This window comes from Callorhinchus milii, unplaced genomic scaffold, assembly GCF_018977255.1.
Source record: "Callorhinchus milii isolate IMCB2004 unplaced genomic scaffold, IMCB_Cmil_1.0 Scaffold4, whole genome shotgun sequence".
Lineage (NCBI taxonomy): Eukaryota > Metazoa > Chordata > Chondrichthyes > Chimaeriformes > Callorhinchidae > Callorhinchus > Callorhinchus milii.
The window spans coordinates 49529458-49550128 of record NW_024704745.1 but is presented as its reverse complement, the minus strand read 5'-3'; the positions used below and the strand labels follow the sequence as shown (position 1 = coordinate 49550128).

General features: G+C 41.4%; 2 protein-coding genes across 2 annotated transcripts in view; both read right to left on the bottom strand.

Annotated features, from left to right (window-relative positions):
• LOC103183647 (transcription regulator protein BACH1) overlaps positions 1-208 on the bottom strand; it is a 42922-nt gene extending 42714 nt beyond the window's left edge. The window contains exon 1 of the mRNA XM_042334247.1: positions 125-208. The gene's annotated coding sequence lies outside the window, so the exon portion shown is untranslated. The remainder of the gene's footprint in view (positions 1-124) is intronic.
• A 3403-nt stretch (positions 209-3611) lies between these two features.
• The window catches only part of map3k7cl (map3k7 C-terminal like), a 32710-nt gene continuing 15650 nt past the window's right edge, over positions 3612-20671 (bottom strand). Inside the window, exons 6-7 of the mRNA XM_007901231.2 lie at positions 18645-18760; positions 3612-5608 (exon numbers count right to left, since the gene is read on the bottom strand). Coding sequence (XP_007899422.2) covers positions 5428-5608; positions 18645-18760 — 297 coding nt within the window. The 3' untranslated portion in view covers positions 3612-5427. The remainder of the gene's footprint in view (positions 5609-18644; positions 18761-20671) is intronic.

Sequence of the window (20671 nt, the reverse complement as noted above, 5' to 3'; positions counted from 1 at the left end):
CTCTCCCTCCCTCCCTCCCCCCCCAGCCCGGCTCCCCGGCCGGGCGGCCACTCGCCCTCGACTTGGCTGCGGGTTGGGAGAGCAGGGAAGAAGGCCCTTAGCAACCAGCGGCCTCGCAGCTCACCTCATCCACATTGCCGACTCGCGAGGCGGGCTGACTTGCCGTCGTGTGTGAGCGTGTGTCGCGGCTCCGGGGGGGGAGGGGGGGCGGCCTGTCTCTCGGCGGTGCTCGGGACCCAGTGTTGTGTGTCTCCGCAGCCCAAGTTCCCTCTCCTCGCCTTCACATGACAGCGGCCTCCACACCAGGGGGCGGGCCCTCAGCACCACTACCGCGCCCATTGGGCCGTTTCTTACACTCCCGCCCACTTGCTGCCTCCTCACTGGTCATCGTGGCCGTCAATCACCGCCCGCTCCCACCCCTCCCTCCCAACCTGGATTAATGCGCGATTACGTCATGCCTCCAATGTGGCCACGTTGGGCGGCTTCACGCCCAATTGGGCGGTTTTTTTTGTGCTGTGCGAGAAAACTCGGCTTTGGGCGGGTGACTCATTTTTAAAATGCGTTATTTAAACCTGAAAAAGGTATTTGCTTTCATCGAGGACCTTTCCTTACAGTTTCAAAAACACTGACCTCAATTGGCCGTTCTGCTTATCCACAACAGACAAGACGCGACGTTGGGCTATTTTGGGGCTGGTGTTTAGCGGCTTTGGGCTACAAACGTAGTGTAATTCCTGGCAGCGCTGCGGGGAGAGCGAGAGGGAGTGAATGGCAGAGCAGAGTGCCCGCACCCCGGGCAGGATGGCAGGCAGGCAGGATGGCAGGCAGGCAGGATGGCAGGATGGCAGGCAGGGTGGCTGGCAGGATGGCAGGCAAGATGGCAGGATGGCAGGCAGGATGGCTGGCAGGATGGCAGGCAGGATGGCAGGCAGGCAGGATGGCAAGCAGGGTGGCTGGCAGGATGGCAGGCAGGATGGCTGGATGGCTGGCAGGATGGCAGGCAGGATGGCAGGCAGGATGGCAGGATGGCTGGCAGGATGGCAGGCAGGATGGCAGGGAGGATGGCTGGCAGGCAGGATGGCAGGATGGCTGGCAGGATGGCAGGCAGGATGGCTGGCAGGCAGGATGGCTGGCAGGCAGGATGGCTGGATGGCAGGCAGGATGGCAGGATGGCTGGCAGGATGGCTGGCAGGATGGCAGGCAGGATGGCTGGCAGGCAGGATGGCTGGCAGGCAGGATGGCTGGCAGGCAGGATGGCTGGCAGTGTGAGGCTCTGGCACTTAAAAAAGATCAAGGCTACAATTGCGTAAACAATGAACTGAGAACACATATATATATAGATATGCTTTCAGGGTCCAAGAAATCAGAACAATATATCTATCTATATATATTGTTACATTGGTTACCAGGCAGATATAATAATAATAATAATCCTTGCATTTGATATAGCGCTTTTCACGTCGGGAGGACGTCCCAAAGCGCTTCACAGAACACACTGTAAAGTGAATTGACTGTACATTTGTGGGCGAACGCGGCAGCCAATTGCGCACAGCAATGTCCCACAAACAGTCGTAGATTGAAAATGACCAATTTATTATTGTTTTGGGTTTTGGAGGGATTATTATTAGGCTCTGTGTGGAGTAAGGAAACTTGCCCAAGGTTTCGCCCTGACCTGCCTGGAATTGAACTCAGGTCTCTCGTGTGTGTATGTATCTGCCTGGTAACCAATGGAACAAAAAGACACATTTGAGGATTAGACCTTGTGATCCTGGCCGGACATCAGCTAATTTTCCAAAACCAGTGTGTGGAGGTGTTGTGTGAGCGGTCAGGCCATCAGTCTGTGCTGCCCGTACTGTCCTGTGTCAGGACAGTGAGATAATGAACGGTGTGATTGTGTGTGGGTGATGGTCAGAGCCTCCTCACTTGCCCCCCGCGGGCTCGGGGCGGTGTTTACAACCTTTGGACATTGAGAAATCTGCAATCAGTCAACTGACGATGGTGAGATTGCCCTCTGAGGTAAAGAGACGATGGGTGTCTGGATGGATTTCTCTTCTCCCATCATCACGAACAGCATCAACACATTTCTTATCTGCGAGTCGCTGATGCCAGCCACCATTTGACAAGGAGAAGCAGAACATCGTGGTTATGAATTGACTGAGTCACAGGATATCATATGAGAATCACCACCGCCAATTCCGGCTACAATGACGAGAAGTGTGACTTCCGTTTGCAGCAAATGCGTTGAAGCCATTTCATTCATTAAAATAAATACTCATGTCCAGGATCCAGCAATAGAATCTCTGGAATAGAATATCCAATATTATTATTTATTATTTAATCAAGAGAATAGAATTCTCCTACACATTAAAGTCTAATTGAACGCAACTGTGCCAGCTGGGAGTGAGAGGGGTTGTGTCTGAAATGGGGAGACTGCGTTTGGGAGTAAATGCAAACATGAAAGTGCTGATAATTAAGGATCTATTGAGTAAGAGATGGCACGCACATACTATGCTGATTACCAACAACAGGACAGCTTATGTTTTATATGAGCTCCTCCGGTATAGCAGGCAAACTGTGTATGGGTACACAGTGAATGCATCGGAAAACAAATGGGCAAGAAAATATCTCAAGGATAAAATCTACTGTCACTATTTGCATGAAACACTCACAACATATGTTTTCAAAACAAGTTGGATCAGTGTCTGCGTAGCTGAACTCTACCTCTTTAATGAAAATCAATCTTCTTTCATCCTTTTAATTTTTAAGTTTTCTTTTTAAAAAAACTCCTCTTTCCTACTTGGAACAAAAACAGCCAATATATTGATTTTATTTTTCTTCAATTTCTGAAAATAATATAAAAACTTCAAGAACAACACAGAAAATGGGGAGATGCTCAGTCCCAGACTCCTTCTGTCTGTTCAGGTGTAAAAGAGAAGGGAGTTGCTGCCTGTGTCCTGACAATAATCCTCCAGATAAAATTGATCATTCGCTTCATGATTGTTTGTGAGACCTTTGAAGGTGTCCTTGGGGTCTGAAGAGAAAATTATCCATAGATTGTGTCTGACCCAATAGTCTGTTGACTGCACAGAGGTTGGAAGAGCTGGTGGGAAAGGCTGAACAGTGCACTGAGAGGAATCTCATTGATTCAGTGGCTTTAAGGTGGTGCTTCAGGTCGTCATGGTAATGTATATCAGATGTATTGGAAACCCATGGAGTAATTAGGAACCAACAGGTTCAATTCCATTTCATGGAAGAATATGGGTTTATACTGAGGAGATTGCAGAATGCGGTAAGGCTCAAGGCAAACCCAGCTACATTGCATCCATCAATATCCGTAAGAATTTTGACCTAGTGCCTCAGTCTTGTTTAGATATTTTTACGTATGGTAAATGGTACAAATATTTGCTTTTTAAAAATGGCTGTTTGTGGGACATTGATGAGTGCAAATTGGCTGCCATGTTTGCCTACAAAACACACAATCATTCCACTTTACAGTATATCCTGTGAAGCATTTTGGTTCATCCTCCCAACATGAAAGACGCTTTATCAAATATAAGGATTACTATTATTATGAAAAAAATCTGTTATTATTATTATGAAAAAAACTGTAAAAATCATGTCACCACAAGTTTTATTAGAATTATAGGCTGTACAACCATTTCAAATAATGATACAGTTATGATATGACCTCTGGAAACAACTTTCTAGATTTTGTATTGATCCTTTGAATACTTACATGTTATTGCAACTTTGAGAACACACTTCCATTACTTAACATCTACAGAGGATTTCCATACACTCTGAACACTGCGTGTATTGTAAAGCTGAATTAATGAACAGTGCAAAACCAATAAAACCTTTTTTTAAAAAACAGAGAAATACTATTACAGATGAAGAAAGACTAGAAACATAAACTGGTGAAAAATAAATGTTAAAAAATTATACCATGAAACCTCAATCGTCCACAATGGAAGGGACTTATCTCAAAGCATTATTGTAACAAATAGATAATTAAGGTTATCTCTTAATAACCTTACTCCCATGTTGGATGTTCTATATTCAGATACAGTCCTGCCACCCAGCATTCCAAATAACTAACCATTAGTTCTCAACATAGCAGAAGAAATAAAAGCAATGGATTAAGTACACACTTTTAGGTAAAGGTTAGACATGCAAATAGGCTTAAACCCTGTGTGATTCAGATATTCACACAATGATAATTTAAGATTTGTGTCTTTCATTTTGATCTTAACCGTATCAAATTGATAATTAACAGATTTGAACATCTAGCAAAGGCATTCAATTTCAATGGTAAACATGACGAGGAGCTAAATTGGGTAAGTGAGCATGAAACTGAATTAGGAAGGGGAGTGAGAGGCAGGAGTTGAATCAGGCAAGGGAGCAAGAGGCAGGAATGAGCAAGAGTGGAGCCAAGTCGGGAATGAGCAGCAGTCGGGAGCTGAAACTGGAAGGAAAGTTGGAGGTGGGAACTGAGACAGCAAAGTGAGCAAGAGGTGGGAGCAGAGATGGAGAACAAGCAGACGTGAGGAGATAATCAAGTGAGATCACCTGAATGAAGAAGTGAATTATTCTCCTTCCAAATTATTCAGATTATTAGGAACACCAACAATTAAATTATCACCTTCATAAAATGATGGGGTCTACTACTCCTCTGATCATGAACACCAACAATCTTCATAAACACATAACAAAATGATTGTAAGTCTTTGGGTGGGATCCACATTAGCAAACTCTGCATTCACACTCTTTTTTTGACATTAGCATATTGAGTTGAACAGCAGGGTAATGGCGCATAGTTTATATTATACAAAAAGGCTGTATGGTAACCCATTCTGCACTGAAAATGAAAACAGACACATCTCAGAATACTTTCAAAGGTTTCAAACTCTGGCTCTGTCACTCTAGCAAGCATCTTTAAGTCCTCTGCATGCACTGTATTTTTAAGATAATCTGATTTTTCTATAGATTATAATTTGTACTTCAGAGTATGGTAAATACAATATATCCTGATGAGCAGCATACAAGCATTTACTTGATGATTATTGTACAAATGTTTAAAAAAATGATCATCCGTGTTTTAATTGATTTCACTGAAGGATGTAGGTGTATTATATGAAAACTTGCATTGTTATGACCGCTTAGGATCTAAATTTCTTTCCATGTTGTACTCTTTCATGCTAGCAATTTCAAGTCTTGCTACATACTGGATACACATTAAAAAGGCAAGCTCATGTCGAATGCAGCAATGCTGCAAATCACTTCATAGTTAGTCAGTGAACGACCAAAATGGCTTCTTTTCTCCTCATTGCAAATTTCTCGAATTTGTTTCCGTGAATCTGCAAAGAAGATTCCACAGCTATTCCAGCATTGTGTTTGCCATAAATAAAATACAGGACCACATGCCTAGAGTCAGGAAGATCCTGGCTGTTGTTGCAGTAATACCCGAAGTTTCTCTAGATGTTCTCTGCACTGTAAATGGTAGGTTGTCAATGACTGATTGTCTTCAGAGACTTGTTGGTATTCTTGCATTAGATGGGAAGCGTTCATCTGATCCTTTTCATCTTGATCAAGTTCTGCAATCAGTTGCTTTCTAACAAAAAAAATAAAAATACTGAAATATGTAATTTATAATAAGGCACCAACAACCACATTTTACACTTATATTGTACCTTTCAAATAGGAAGAGCATCTCAAAGTGCTTTACTAAAGATAGAGTGGGAGCCCAAGATGGAAGGAAGATAGGAGGATTGGAGCCAAAAGTACAATCGAAGAGATAAGTCTTTAGATTTGTTTTGAAATCAGGGAGGTTCGGGACTGTTGGTAGAGTTTCAAAGGGCAGGCAAAATGACTTAAAGTTGGTCTGCTGATGGTGGGACAGAATGGATAGGAGTATATGAAGCAGGCCAGTGTTGGCAGAGCAAAGGGATGAGCAGGGAAGTAGATCACAGAGGTAGGCTTCCAAGGCCATGGAAGCATTTCATGGGAAGAATAAGGATCCAGAGTTGATTTGCTGGAGGAGAGAGATTGCACGATGACATCGTTTGGCAGCATATTATGTCTTAATGATCATGTAACAAATATCATTCCAATTGTATGTTTGCAATTTCATTGATACATTCAGGTCGCACAACTTTCCATGTTCAGTTTAATGCTCATTTTGAGACAATTTCTTGCTGCAATCCACAAGGACACAGTGACGAGTGAATGCAGTGAATGACCTGATTTCCTGCAGTATAACATGAGAAACTAAACAACAACAAAATTACATTTGTATAGTGCCTTCCACGTCGGGAGGATGACCCAAGGTTCTGGACAGTCAGTGTTTCGGACCCAAGCTGGGGGTCGGGATCGGGAAGGGTGGAGGGCAGGGGTGGAAGGAGGGGGTTCAAAGGTGATATACAAGGTGATTCTGTCTACTCTTAACTCACTGCATAAAAGAAGCAAGCTACATGCTCTTTTGGGGCAGAGTTCTGTAAATGCATACAGAGGTTTACATTGAATCAAGTCGATGTGTGCCTTAGTCATCTTGAATGAATGAACCCTGGGGGATAGTGCAGGTAATTTCAAAATGCAGTCCACTGAACTACTATTTGAATGATCAAAGTTCATATCCAAGTCACAACTCTTGTACATATTCAATCAGCAGCTATTAGATAAAGCATTTTTTATCAATTGATAATGATAATCTCTGGTTCACATCATCACTTCCATCTTGCAGCATACTTCCAATTGGCTGACAATGGAAGGTCACTGGAGGTAACCATGTAGAAATTGGAAGCACAGAAGTTCCTCCTCACAAACAAGACTATTCCTGCCCATCAAAGAAAAAAGCACAGTAGTGGGTAACAATTTAGATTTTAAAATAGTGCAAATGAATAGCCAGCAATATATTTCAAATACAATTTTATATAAATAACAATTGCTATTTGTAATAAATTGTAAAACAATAAATCCTAGTTGTACCTGATTGCAGAAAACATAAGCGAAAGGATTCTAAAGATATTGTCTGATCCACAGATGTTATCAGTGTTAATTCTCACTGATGTTAATTGGGACAAGACAAGCGTCAATTTTAAGTCTGCTATGTAAAAAGATTAATACACTTTGATCAGATAAGATGCTAAATCAAAAGCAAATGTTCTTTCATTTGCAATGTGGGTAATCTTTTCTTGCACACTGACCGAGTCAATTCATTACACTTTTTAAGAAGGAGTGACTATTTCTCAGAGTTAAATGACCCAAACAAGAATGCCTTTTTGAACATCTAAGAAAATCAATAAATAACAGCATCATCTGCCAGAATCACGCGCAAACTATTTACAATTACTGTGATCCCGGTTAGGCAATGCGTAATGCATAGTGACAATACAAAGTGTATGATGCATGTTGTCTACCATTATACAATTGTAACGGTAAATCAATAATAAAATAAAGTATTCCCGTTTGGAAATTAATATTGCAGAAATATGATTTTTAAAAAAAGATTTCCAGGTTCACCGTGATTCAGATTACAAGGTAAAAAGCAAAGCTCAAATTCCTGTTATCCTGTTTGTGTTTTTATAATATTGGGTCTATTTATGCACCATGTACAATACAATACAATTTACATAGCAGCTTTCATGTCAGGACATCGCAAAGCCCATATGTAAATAAATGTTTATTATGCACCATGTGGAAAGACTTGTGTACAAAGGATATTACATGTTAATCATGTAATTAATAACCAATAAAAATATTGGCTGCAAATTGCACATGAATAAATACTTTTCATTCTATAATTAAGAACAATTCCCTCTGTAATGAAATAGTTACACATATTGCATACTACATACACATACAAAGATCCATAGACATTCACATAATTGGAGAAGCCATTCAGCCCAACATGCTTGTGCTAACTCTCTGATTTGTCCCATTTTCCTGTTGTTTAGCCATACTATTTTATATTCTTATTTTCCGATATTTACTTAATAATTTAATAATTCTCTCATAAAAGCTACAATAAAACTTAATTTACAAAATACACAGGAAATACCATGAAGCACCTTGAGACATCATCCCGACATGAAAGGTGCCATATCAAATGCAAGGATTAGTGTTATTAATATAGATTCTGCCTCAATCATGGTTTCTGACAGAGTATTTCACATCCTAACCACCCTGTGTAAACATATTCTCCCAAAACAGTCTCTTTGTTCTTTTGAAAATAACCTTAAATCTATGCCCTCTAGTTCCTAACTCAACAACTTAGTAGGGGCATAGAGTATAAGAGTAGGGAGGTTATGGTTAATCTATGCAAAACACTGGTTAGGCCTCAGCTGGAGTACTGCGTCCAGTTCTGGGCACCTTACTTCAGGAAGACATTAAGGCACTGGAAAGGGTGCAGAGGAGATTCACGAGAATGTACCAGGAATGGGCAACCTTAGCTATGAGGACAGGCTGGAGAAGTTAGGACTTTTCCCATTAGAGCAGAGAAGGTTATGTGGGGACCTGATAGAGGACTTCAAGATCATGAAAGGTTTTGACAGGCTAGATAAGGAAAAGCTGTTTCCGCTGGTAGGTGTGTCTGTGACCCGTGGTCAGAGTCTTAAGATATCTATCAAAAGAAGCAGAGAGGAGGTTAGAAGAATTTTTTTCACTCAGCGAGTTGTTTGAATTTGGAATGATCTGCCTGAAAGGGTAGTGAAGTCCGATTCGATAACAGCTTTTAAGAGAGAACTGGATAGGTATCTGGGGAAGACGGGTTTGCAGGGTTATGGGGAGAAAGCTGGTGATTGGGGTTAGTGAAAGTGACTTGCTCTGTCAAAGAGCCGGCACAGACTCGATGGGCCGAATGGCCTCCTTCTATGGCCGTAACATTCTATGAATCCAAAAAACTAGCAGAAACAATCTCTGAGAGATTCCTTTATCAAAACCCCCTCATAATTAAAACATATCTTGTAGTCTTCTCTGATTGATATTTTTCAAGAGAATAGACTTTGAAATCCTTAGACAAAGAATTCACAGAAACAAACACTTATAACCAGTCCAAAGTGAATTGTTGCAAAGTGAACAAGATTGAACCAATTTCAGCCACAAATTTTACCTACAAATAATCAGTTAAGGTACTAACAAGGCATTGTAGGCCCCATTGATGATAAAGACTGAAATATTGTAGTTATTAAAGAGCAGTTAAGCAATTTCTGTTGCTTTCTGTTTCCTGACTGATGCCCTTGGAAATCCAGCTGCTGCACTGTGTGGCAATTATGTGGATGTTTGTCCTAAATAGATAAGCCTATAACTGCTGAATCATGCTGCTTCATTCAGTTTCTAAAATGTGTGAAAAATTACAACAGATAATGTAATACAAGCAACGCATATGTTATTCTACATATTTGGTCTGAAATACTGCGAGCTCAGATCCTGAGCTTCTGTATTAATATTGTTGGCGCTTTATATAAATGTAAGCATTAGTGTTTTAACAATGATTTCCAGCATCTGCAGTATTTTGCATAGTGTTTTAACAATTCCAGGTGTCTCACAAAATCCCTAACTCATGATTGCTGACACAGAGAGGCTTAGAAGAAATAACACTGTATCAATGGACAGTAGGTTTCCCGTAACCTAACATAATAATATAATAATCCTTGCATTTGATATAGTGCCTTATCACGTCATTGAAACATTGCAAAGCGCTTCACAGAATGTATTGTAAAGTGAATTGACTGTATATTTTGTGGGCAAAACATATACCTTGGTAACCCTGGTACATCAAATGATTATTAATTCTGTATTTGAAATTATGTATATGAGAGTCCCAGCTAACTATAATGTCTGCAAACGATTTTAAATACTGTTCAAGATTATATAAAAATATAATTTGATACACAACACATCTCATGAGCATTGATACTATATATTTTTTGCCTCTGATATTCTGTGCATACGTTTTTGATTAATCCAGAATGCTAAGGTGCAAATGCTCATATATTTCTGCTATAGCACAGAGGTTTATCTTAAGCACCAACAACTCATAGTCGCTTCAGCCATAATCAATGGATAATTTAGACCCACCCCATTCATTCACATAGAACAAAGACATCCATTATACAAGTGTTTATTACAAGGAGAACTCATATTGTACCATACTGACAATAGTATAGCAACCTGATAGAGATCAACTAAATTCCTTCATAAAGCCCACCACCTGCTCTCTGGACTCCATCCCCACCCCTCTCCTTAAATCCCAGCTCCAACTCCTTGCCCCACTAATCGCCGACATCATCAACCTCTCCCTGTCATCTGGCACTGTTCCTACCCCCCTCAAAACAGCCACTATCACCCCCACCTTGAAGAAACCTTCCCTTGACCCAACACAGCTATCCAGCTACTGGCTCAACTCCAACTTCCCTTTTCTGTCCAAGGTTCTTGAGAGAGCCATTGCCTCCCAGCTTCACTCTTTCCTCTCCCCCCACTCCCTCCATGAGCCACTCCACAACACGGAAACTGCTCTGGTCAAGGGCACAAATGACATAACCATGTGTGACCAGGGCTCCCTCTGCCTCTTCATCCTCTCCGCCGCTTTTGACACTGTGGACCATTCAATCCTCCTCCACCGCCTCTTCTCTCACCTCAACCTCCAAGGTTCTGCCCTTGACTTGTTCAGGTCATACCTCCACTTCGTCTCAGCAAATGGCTTCTCCTCCAGCCCCTGAACTGTCTCAGGACTCTGTCCTTGGTCCCCTCCTCTTCACTCTCTACACGCTTCCCCTTGGTGACATCATCCACAAACATGGGGTAAATTTCTACATGTATGCGGATGACACCCAACTCAATCTCTCTGCCTCCACCATCAACTCCAGGACTACTGGTGTCCTGACCGACTGCCTGTCCCACGTCAAGTCCTAGACGAGGGACAACTTTCTCCAGCTGAACATCAGCAAGACCGAGGCCCTCCTGATTGGCTCGCGCCAGCACCTCCGCACCTCGGGCGCTGGTAGCATCAGCCTCCACGGCTGCACACTCAACCTCACTAAGCCAGTCAGGAACCTGGGTGTCTTGTTTTACCCTGAACTGTCCTTTCTCCCCCACATCCGCACCATGACCGGCACTACCTACCACCACCTCCACAACATTGCCAGACTCTGCTACTGCCTCACCCCTCAGGCTGCTGAAACCCTTAGCCACACATTAGTCACATTAAGGCTCGATTATGGAAATTCCCTCCTCATCGGCCTTCCCAACTTTTCCCTTCACAAGCTGCAGATCATCCAAAACTCTGCAGCTCATGTACTCTTGTGCACCAGGTTCCGTGACCCCATCACTCCCACCCTCGCCGAACTCCACTGGCTCCCCATCCCTCAGAGGATCAAATTCAAGATCCTCATCCTCACTTTCAAGGCCATCCATGGCCTTGCCCCCTCCTACCTCTCTGATCTGCTGACTCCCTACCAACCTGCCCACTCCCTCGGTTCAGCAGGCTCCGGTCTGCTTCACGTCTCCCGCCCGACCCGCCCTACCATCGGTGGCCGAGCTTTCAGCCTCTCTGCCCCCACACTCTGGAACTCCATCCCACAGTCTCTTGGCCTCACTTCCTCCCTTGCCTCGTTCAAGGCTGGTCTCAAGACCCTCCTCTTCGATCGTGCCTTCGGTCGCCCTCCCACCTCTCTGCCTTCCCTCACCCCTACCCCCCCTCCCCCATGCTCGAGTCCTGACCCCTGACTGTCCAGCACCTTGGGACTTCCTCCCGCCGTGAAAGGCGCTCTATAAATGTAATTTTGTTGTTTTTGGTGTTGTTGTACATTTATGATATGCTCAATTCCACACTGAATACTCCTATTACATGTTTAAAGGCGGTTATTCTATGATGAACAATAATAATCCTTGCATTTGATATAGCGTTTATCACATCTTCTAGACATCTCAAAGCGCTTTACAGAATGTGCTGTAAAGTGAATTGAACGTATATTTGTGGACAAACGCAGCAGCCAATTGCACACAGCAGTGTCCCCCCAAGCAATCGTGAATTGAAAATGACCAATTTATTATTGTTTTGGAGGGATTATTATTAGGCGGTCAAAGAGATAGGTCTTAAAGTGGGATGTAAAAATGGATAAAGAGGCTGAGGTAGAGGGATTGAGACAAGGAGCTCCAGAGGTGAGAGGTGTAGTGCCTAAAGACATGTCCACCAATTGTGGCAAGGAGGGTCGAGGGATGCACAGCAGGTCTGTGCCACCTGAGCGAAGGGGGCATGCATAAGAGTGGTACACGAGCGGGAAGGAGAGAGGTAAGGAGGTGCTGGGGCATGAAGGGATTTGTATCAGAAGGTGAGGATCTTGAAACAATCTTGAAACTTGAGGATCACAAAACTAATCCTCCAAGGGCACATTAGCCATTGGGCAAAGACTCAATCACTCAGGTTCTGCATTGATTCAACAAGGTCAAGCATCCTTTTCACACTGCAGACTGCCAATCCAAATCTGTCAATCATTAAAGGGGAAGGATATTTTATTGGGGAAGTACTAACAATACATGATACTTCTCTCTTCTGCACTTTCATAATCTTGAACAGGATTTAAAAATTCTCATATTGCAACAACAACTTGCACTTATATAGCCCTCCATGCAGGATAGCGTCTCAGAGCGCTTAACAGTGGCGGAGCCTGGCTGTTGCGCACTGGTTCGGTGAATGTGCGGAAGAGCCCACGGAGGTTGAGGAGTTTAGATCCACAGGAGTGAAGACGTTGACTGCAGCCAAGTAGTATGGCTTCCGTCTTGTCCATGTTCAGCTGCAGGAAGTTTACACTCATCCAGGCCCTGATGTCAGTCAGACAAGCTGATAGAACATCGGCAGACCTGGAGATGGCACTGGAGGAGGCGAACTAGATTTGTGTGTCATCCACATACATGCGGAAGATTACCCGTGTCTGCGGATGACATCGCCCAGAGGGAGCATACAGATAAGGAAAGAAGAGGGCCAAGATGGAGACCTGAGGTACCCCGCAAGTGACCGGGCAGGGGCGGGAGGAGGGTTTTAGGATAATTCTAACTCGCATGCCACTATCTGCTTGCTCTTCAGGTGACAAAATCTATAAAGAGAAGATGAGTTATTGGAAAAGAAAAGGGAATTTCTCCTGGTGTCCTGAGCAACATTCCTCCACCTTATTGCTGTTTGTTTGCCCATAAAAAAATAATGACCACACACCGAACAGTAATTACTATAAAACACTTTGAGACATTGCAACATGACAGGGTACTATAAAAATATAAAGTAACAAGTTCCTTTCTTTCACTACCAGGAGGATCTGTTGACTGAGTGCCGATGAAGCTCTCATAGATGCTCAACTCAGAAATGAACACCATCAGTTGGCACCTGCATTGATTGAGTGTAATTGGTATTGTCCATTGTGACTGATGGGCTAACGTGGATGTTATTATTAAATAATTTTGTACTCATCAAGTTTACAGATGTGTCCACTTTTACTACTCCTCCCATTGAGCCCATGGCACGAATCAGCTGAATGCAAATCAAAACATTCACCAATCTGAAAATTCTAAGGAGTCTGTGGTATAGTACTGTTTACAAATTATATCTCCCCACAGGTGTTCAGTTTCTGAATTAACACACTGTCCTTTTAGTTCTGGGATTTGGAATTACATTTAGCCCAGATTTATGAAAATTTGTGACAATGGCTTTAAGAATCTTCAATAAAATACAAGGGTTAGTCTTAGACCAACTCCTGATGGGAATAGGTCCATCGTACATATTTCACTCAGAGACCGTAGCAGCAAAGAAATGTGCAGAACCAGAAAAGTGAATTTTATTCTATCTGACAAGTCCTAAAGTAGAATTTAATGAAATAACCATAAATCAACATAAATACATATAAATAGTTATTTATGGAAATAGTATTATGTAGCCATGAGGGCAGTTCATGTGGGTCTATTTCTGGCAGTGGAATAAGATAACAGTGCAGGGGCAGAAGTGATTTAATTCCGCATCTGCCAACCTTGTGCATCTGGGATTGCATGCTGCTTACATTAGTTATGGTGGTCCTCGCTTGACAAGCAGCAAGAATCTTGCTACATAGTGCTTTCAATGGTAAGCTATGCATTATTTGCTGGTTAAGTTCCAGCAGTACGCAACCCACACTTGGAAGTCCCCAAGCCTTGGCTCATGTTCACCTACACCTTACACTCTCTAGAATTAGGTAAGCAAGGTGTGTTCCTCCTGAGAGAGAGAGAGAAAGAGAGACAGAGAGCATTGTATTCCAGACAAAGGGAAATTTCCGTGTGTATGGTGAAGCTCTCAAACTAGTTTGGATACTCTTAAGCATTCTGATTCCGCAAGTGCCAAATACTTGCTGACCAAAATAAAAGCATTAGAGTCTGGCATTGGTAGACCGTCTGTTAGAAATTCTTTTGTTCTCCAGAAAGTTCGATTTTTTTAAAGCAGGCTTTGTGATGGCAAGACTTCCTCTTTAATTCACATATACTTTTTTTTAAAAAAAGTTAGTTCCACTTTAGCCACAGGAAACAGTCAGTCTCCAGATGACAATTACTTTTTTTTCAAAACCCACAGTCGGTCTCATCTCTGGCTAACGTATGAAGCATTATAGAACCGTGCAAATTCAGGTAATTTCAGATCAGGAAATGATCTCAAAATCACAGACAATGTATATGTGCACAGCAACAACAACTTGCATTTGTACAGCACTCTTCACAAGGGACAGCATGCACAGCAAGTCTCTGGTCAGTATCAGAGTCCTCCTGCCTCCTCCTTTTCATCAAATTGTTGGTCAGTAATACCTCCAAAATGTTGGTCAAAATTAAACCAGATTTTATTTTAAAGCATCTCCCAAACCAAGTACTGTAATCATTCCCTGTCACCTATGAAGTACAATCACCTTTTGTGCTTGATTACGAAGTACACTAAAGTGGTCAAAAGTTTAGAGGGTAATCTTGCAAACTAAATTTAATGCAAACTAAATCAAAGGTCACATTTGTACAATGCTTCCACCCCTCCCGGCTCCCCGACACAATAATAAATTTAGATTATTTGGGATTCAACTTAGTTCTGTTTTACTGTGCACTGCCAGTATCAGCAGCAAAACAACTTCCATACAATAAAAACTTCAGTTTTGAATAGCATTACCCAAAGAATTTCACATTTGATTTCTCCTGACAAATAACAGCTACAGTTAAGCCTTGTTTCAAACTTGTGCGATTCGGCAATATTTTGATTAGTTTGAGGCTGTTGTCCTGAGTTCAGTGACAGTGCATTTAGATGCAGTTTTAAAAAAAAGCAATTTGTTATGCTATAGTCATTTGTCTAACTCATTTGTGAACTGTAGCAGGAATGTACCATCATGACTCACCATCTCCAGCCTCTGGATTGTGTACTTGCAGTAACATAGAACTGCTTACTTGCAATACCAGTCTGGCAGCTCTAGTTAAATGTCTATTAAGATTGGATGAGGATCATTTATGAATTTTAATGGCAGTATTGTGAGATCATCCATTTATGTGAGGAGCCAACTTCTGGTTGTCTTGCATTAAGACATTAATCTAGTAACTTTCCAAATTTTAAAACAATCATTGAGAGAATATCTATAATTCTGAAATTCGCAATGTGCTTCATGTGTGCAGACTGTTTTTTTTAGGCATATGTAGCAGTTGTTTTGCATACAGCAATATCCCACAAATAGTCTCAATGTGAATGACCAAATTTTTTTTTAAGGTATATGTGAATTAAAGAGAACAGTCAGATGGGGTCTTGGTTTAATGTCTCATCTGAAGGACGGCGTCGCATCTGAAATTGCCATAAATGTGCAATGATGCAGTGGCAGTTTAAACAGGCCTAGAGTACGAGTTCAAGTTGCAATATGGGACTTGAACTCACAACCTTCTGTCCGAGAGATGAGAGCACTTCCACCCTGAGCCGAATTGACAATATAATAGAAATATGTAATTTTGAAATACCAGTGGCTTCATGATTTCTAACATAGATGTGAAAATGTGATGATTTTCATATCAGATTCAATGTAACAAAAAATAACACAATTTCAGTAGATAATTCTTGGCTTTAAGTGCTTCTTTGCCACCGTTTTATTATTTGACCAGCAGGCGGCGCTCGCTTACCACCCGGTATTGTTATATCTGCAATACAACAATGTACTGTACCAAAGTGCCTGACTTCACAACAGGAAAACTGGAACATAATAAATTGGTGAAACAGGTTTGAGATTGAACAATCTCCTTCTTGTCTATATTCCTAAGAAAAATCTAAGCATTCAAAGTAAGTTTAATAATATTTTCTTTAAAAACATCAGAGGTCAATCTGGATCTGAACAAGATTGACAAGTTAATACTTCAGACATGACCCATCATGAAATCTAAAGGGCCACACCAATCATTAACATATCTTACTCTTTCCCATGTTGATTGGATTTCCAGCATTTCCTGTTTTGTTTCAGATTTCCAGCTTTCTCAAGCCGTATTTTTATCACATTTGCTCATTCTACTTTGCCTTATGAAACTTTGTCACTATGTTTTTAAGAAATCGACAGGATCATTTAGAAAAAGTAAGCTGAAAATTTAGTTTAAAACGATAGCTCGATAAACTAGTTTGTTGAGGTGCGGAAAGAACAAAGTACCGGCAGTTTCTGACATTGGAGACAAAAACACAGCATTTATAACGAGATTCATAAATATCAATACCTATCAATAACTGAACATTCATCACATCCACACATGGGAACTCTGCTCTGAACAATTTCCTTCCGGGCAGGTCAGAGCAGAGTTTCCGTAAGTTAATGCAACATGCATCAAGTTGTTGGCAGGACTCAAAATGTATTGAAGCTTTTCAAATCCTGTTAAGAATACTGCACTTTTGTCCCCATTGTCTGATAAAAACGGATCCTAAAATGTAGAACAACAACCAAATTACAGTATGCAGAAGTACAAGGCCCCAACACAGAAAGGGATTGTGAGGTCCTAATTGGAACAGAAAAGACTGAAGGCAATCTGTGTAGATAGCCATTGATATTCTGAGAATGTGTTACAGCCCACTGCTTTCATGCCAAGTCTCACTGGTTTTCTGTGAATGCAACTATTTACGCTGTTTAATCAATTTTACTGAAAATTTCCAAAATCTCACAGTTTATTTTGAAGTCTACGAATTAAGCACGTTTTTGTATTCACAAGAGTAAGCTGTGCACCATTAATTTCACTGGAAACAATCCATGGATTTACATTTCAGAAACTTGTGTACACAAGAAAACTAATAAAGTAGAGAGAGGCACGTGGAGTACAAGTCTGATTGTAGTATGACAACACTGTTCCTGTTGATTTGCTTGTATGAAATCTATTTCTGTGCAAGTGAATTGCTTTTAGTCCTATTGTGCTCTTTAAATAAAGTGCGAATACTGCTAGAATTGTAGCAACACCCTAATCCCGCTGTTGTGTGTTGAGAATGTGAAATTAATCCATGTTCTTTCTGTATTTGAAGGAAGGAATATGCAGGCCTGTAGCTCAGTGGTTAGAGCACTCACCTCGCAAGTGAGAGACCTAGGTTTGATTACCGGCAGGGCAAAATCTTGTGCAAGTTTCCTTACTCCACACGCCTGATAATAATCCCTCAAAAAATAATTGGCCACTTCAATCCACGATTGTTTGTGGCACACTGCTGTGCACAATTGGCTGCATTTCGCTCATAAATATACAGTCAATTCACTTAAGACATTTAAAGCGCTATATCAAATGCAAGGATTATTATTATTTTCAAATTGAGAATCACTCAAGCGTTTAATATACTTCTGTTTACGATACTGTGTTATTTGCTGCCCTAAAGCAGACTTTAAATTTTGCATCCTGAGGCACAGACAGTGATGCTGAAGTGCTCTTAAATATTTTTTAATTTAATCTCACATTAACAAGTCAGAATGTAAAATAATTTCATTAGTTAAAGCAAATAGTGTATCATCTTAGTTATTATTATTATTATCATCATCATCCAGGTTCAGTGGTAGCACTCTTGCCTTGGAGTTGGTAGGTTTTGGGTTCAAACCCCACATCGGGATTTGGAATCACATAGTCTCAGCTGACTCTCCAATGCAGGGCTGGGAGTGTGTTGCATTGTTGGAGGTGTTGTCTTTCAGATGAAACATTAAACCTAGATCCTGTCTGCCTATTTGGGTGGACACTAAAGATCCCACAGCACTATTCTAAAAGAGAAGGAATTTTCTCCTGGTGTCCTGGCCAACAATCCCCAAATAAAATTGGTCACTAACTCCTTGGCTGGTTATGGGACACTGCTGTGCACAAACTGGCTGCCTCGATTGCCCACAAAATACACAGTCAATCCACTTTACAGTATATCCTGCTTTGAGATGTCACAATGACATAATGAGGCTCTGCACCAATGCAAAGGTTATTATTATTATATACAGTCAATTCACTTTACAGTGTGTTCTGTGAAGCGCTTTGGAACGTCCTCCCAATGTGAAAAGCGCTATATCAAATGCAAGGATTATTATTATTATTATTAATATCGTCTCTGTTTTCAGGTTCAATAATATAGTATTTTGAGAATATTACAAAACATGTGTAGTGGTGCACAGCAGTACACTAGCAGAACTGTCACTTACTTTCTTTCTTGCAGGAGCGCAATTTCATTCCGGACTTTGTAGTACTCCTCAGCTAGCCTGCAGTGCTGCTCGAATACCAGCATGGACTCCTTGGAGCTGAGACATGGCTGCAGAGGCTAACAGGCAGAAAAGAAATTAGGTACCCCCCTGCCCAATGTAGATCACATCTAATAGGCATTTTTCCAATTAGGCTAAAAATACACTGGACTGGCAAGCACATTGCTGTACTCCAGCATGGAATGTGGTAGGATATTAAATAATCCATGCTGTCTAGGGTAAGAGCCAAATTCAAGCAAGGTATGTCCCCAAAGAAAATCTGGGAAAAGTTGAAGAACGTCAACCCAAACTGCTCTTGTGAAACTTCCAGGTCACCTACTTGCAATCTTGGTGTAACTGGGTGATTGCAGCTGGGGAGAGGATCAAAATGGGAGAGAAGGGATAATGACATGGAGCAATGAGGTAAATCAACAGTACTCATAGTGCTCCCAGAGACTGAGGACAGCAATAGCAACTGCATGTATATTACATAGAGTCCTTTACATTGCAGCATTGTACAGTGACAAAATTGGACACTGAGCATAGGACAAGAAGGAGGTGACCATAGGCCAGGTCGAAGAGGAATGTTTTCAGATAGAATTTAAAGAAGAATAAAGTGGGGTGTGTCAAAGAGATTAAGGCAGGGATTTCCAGAGATTAGGGTCATATAATAATAATAATAATCCTTGCATTTGATATAGCGCTTTTCACGTCGGGAGGACGTCCCAAAGCGCTTCACAGAACACACTGTAAAGTGAATTGACTGTATATTTGTGGGCGAACGCGGCAGCCAATTGCACACAGCAATGTCCCACAAACAGTCGTAGATTGAAAATGACCAATTTATTATTGTTTTTGGTTTTGGAGGGATTATTATTAGGTGTGTGGAGTAAGGAAACTTGCCCAAGGTTTCGCCCTGCCTGGAATTGAACTCAGGTCTCCCGCTTGCAAAGCGAGTGCTCTAACCACTGAGCTACAGGACTCCAGGCATAGTGACTGAAGGCTCAGTTACCAACATTCAGTTCACCTTCACAGTCCCCCACACAATGAGATTTCAAAGGCATGGCACAGGAGCCAAGTAGAGCCCATGCACTTCCACACAGCTTGGAAAGGAAATCAAAATCAGAGAGAGAGAGAGAGAGTAAGACATCCCAGGCTGTTCTCATGCACCTGCTGCCAACTGATCACAGAGTGCTATTGACAGAAACCTTGGAGCATGGCACCTGCCCAATCTCTTGATGGAATTACAGTGTGTGGCACAGGGAGGCCAATGAAAGGTATCAGGGAGAAAATAAATACCAGTGCAAATTTAACTCAAAAATAATGGCAAACATACTATCAACACTTTAAAATATTAATTATAAATTGAGTTAATTTCAACAACATACAGGCCAAACACAGTTCAACTGCATTTTATTGTTAGAGTAATAAAATTAGCAGCTCCGGAGCTTTTCGGTCTAAATTAATCATGCCTCAGATATTGTTGGTTATCATCCTGCCCAGTTGGAAATAACCATTGAGTCATAAGTATTCTAAACTTCATCTGTGAGACCCTTTTTACTTTTTAAACATAGCTGACTTTCCCTCTTCAGTTCAACAGAATATCAAAGACGATAGTAAACTATAGTATCTGGGTCTGGCTTAATTCGGTGATCTCAAACTCATTGAACATGCCATCAGATTTCCTTGGATCATCTTTTCTGATTTTGTTTATTGTCACAAATTACTGTACTTGCACAGTTTTTCACATAACTGACCGTCCTCCGCCTTCGGAATGGAAAGCACCCTGAGATGCTACCCTCCATGGAGGGCGCTATATAAGTGCAAGTTGTTGTTATTGTTGAATGACACTCTACAAATGTAATTTTTTGTTGTTGTAACTACATATTACAATATAAAATGGACAATTTCATTCAATAAACAGTGGGGTTTTTCTCAGGATAGAAGATTTATTTATGAGAATGTAAGGATTATTTTTAATTTATTTTTAG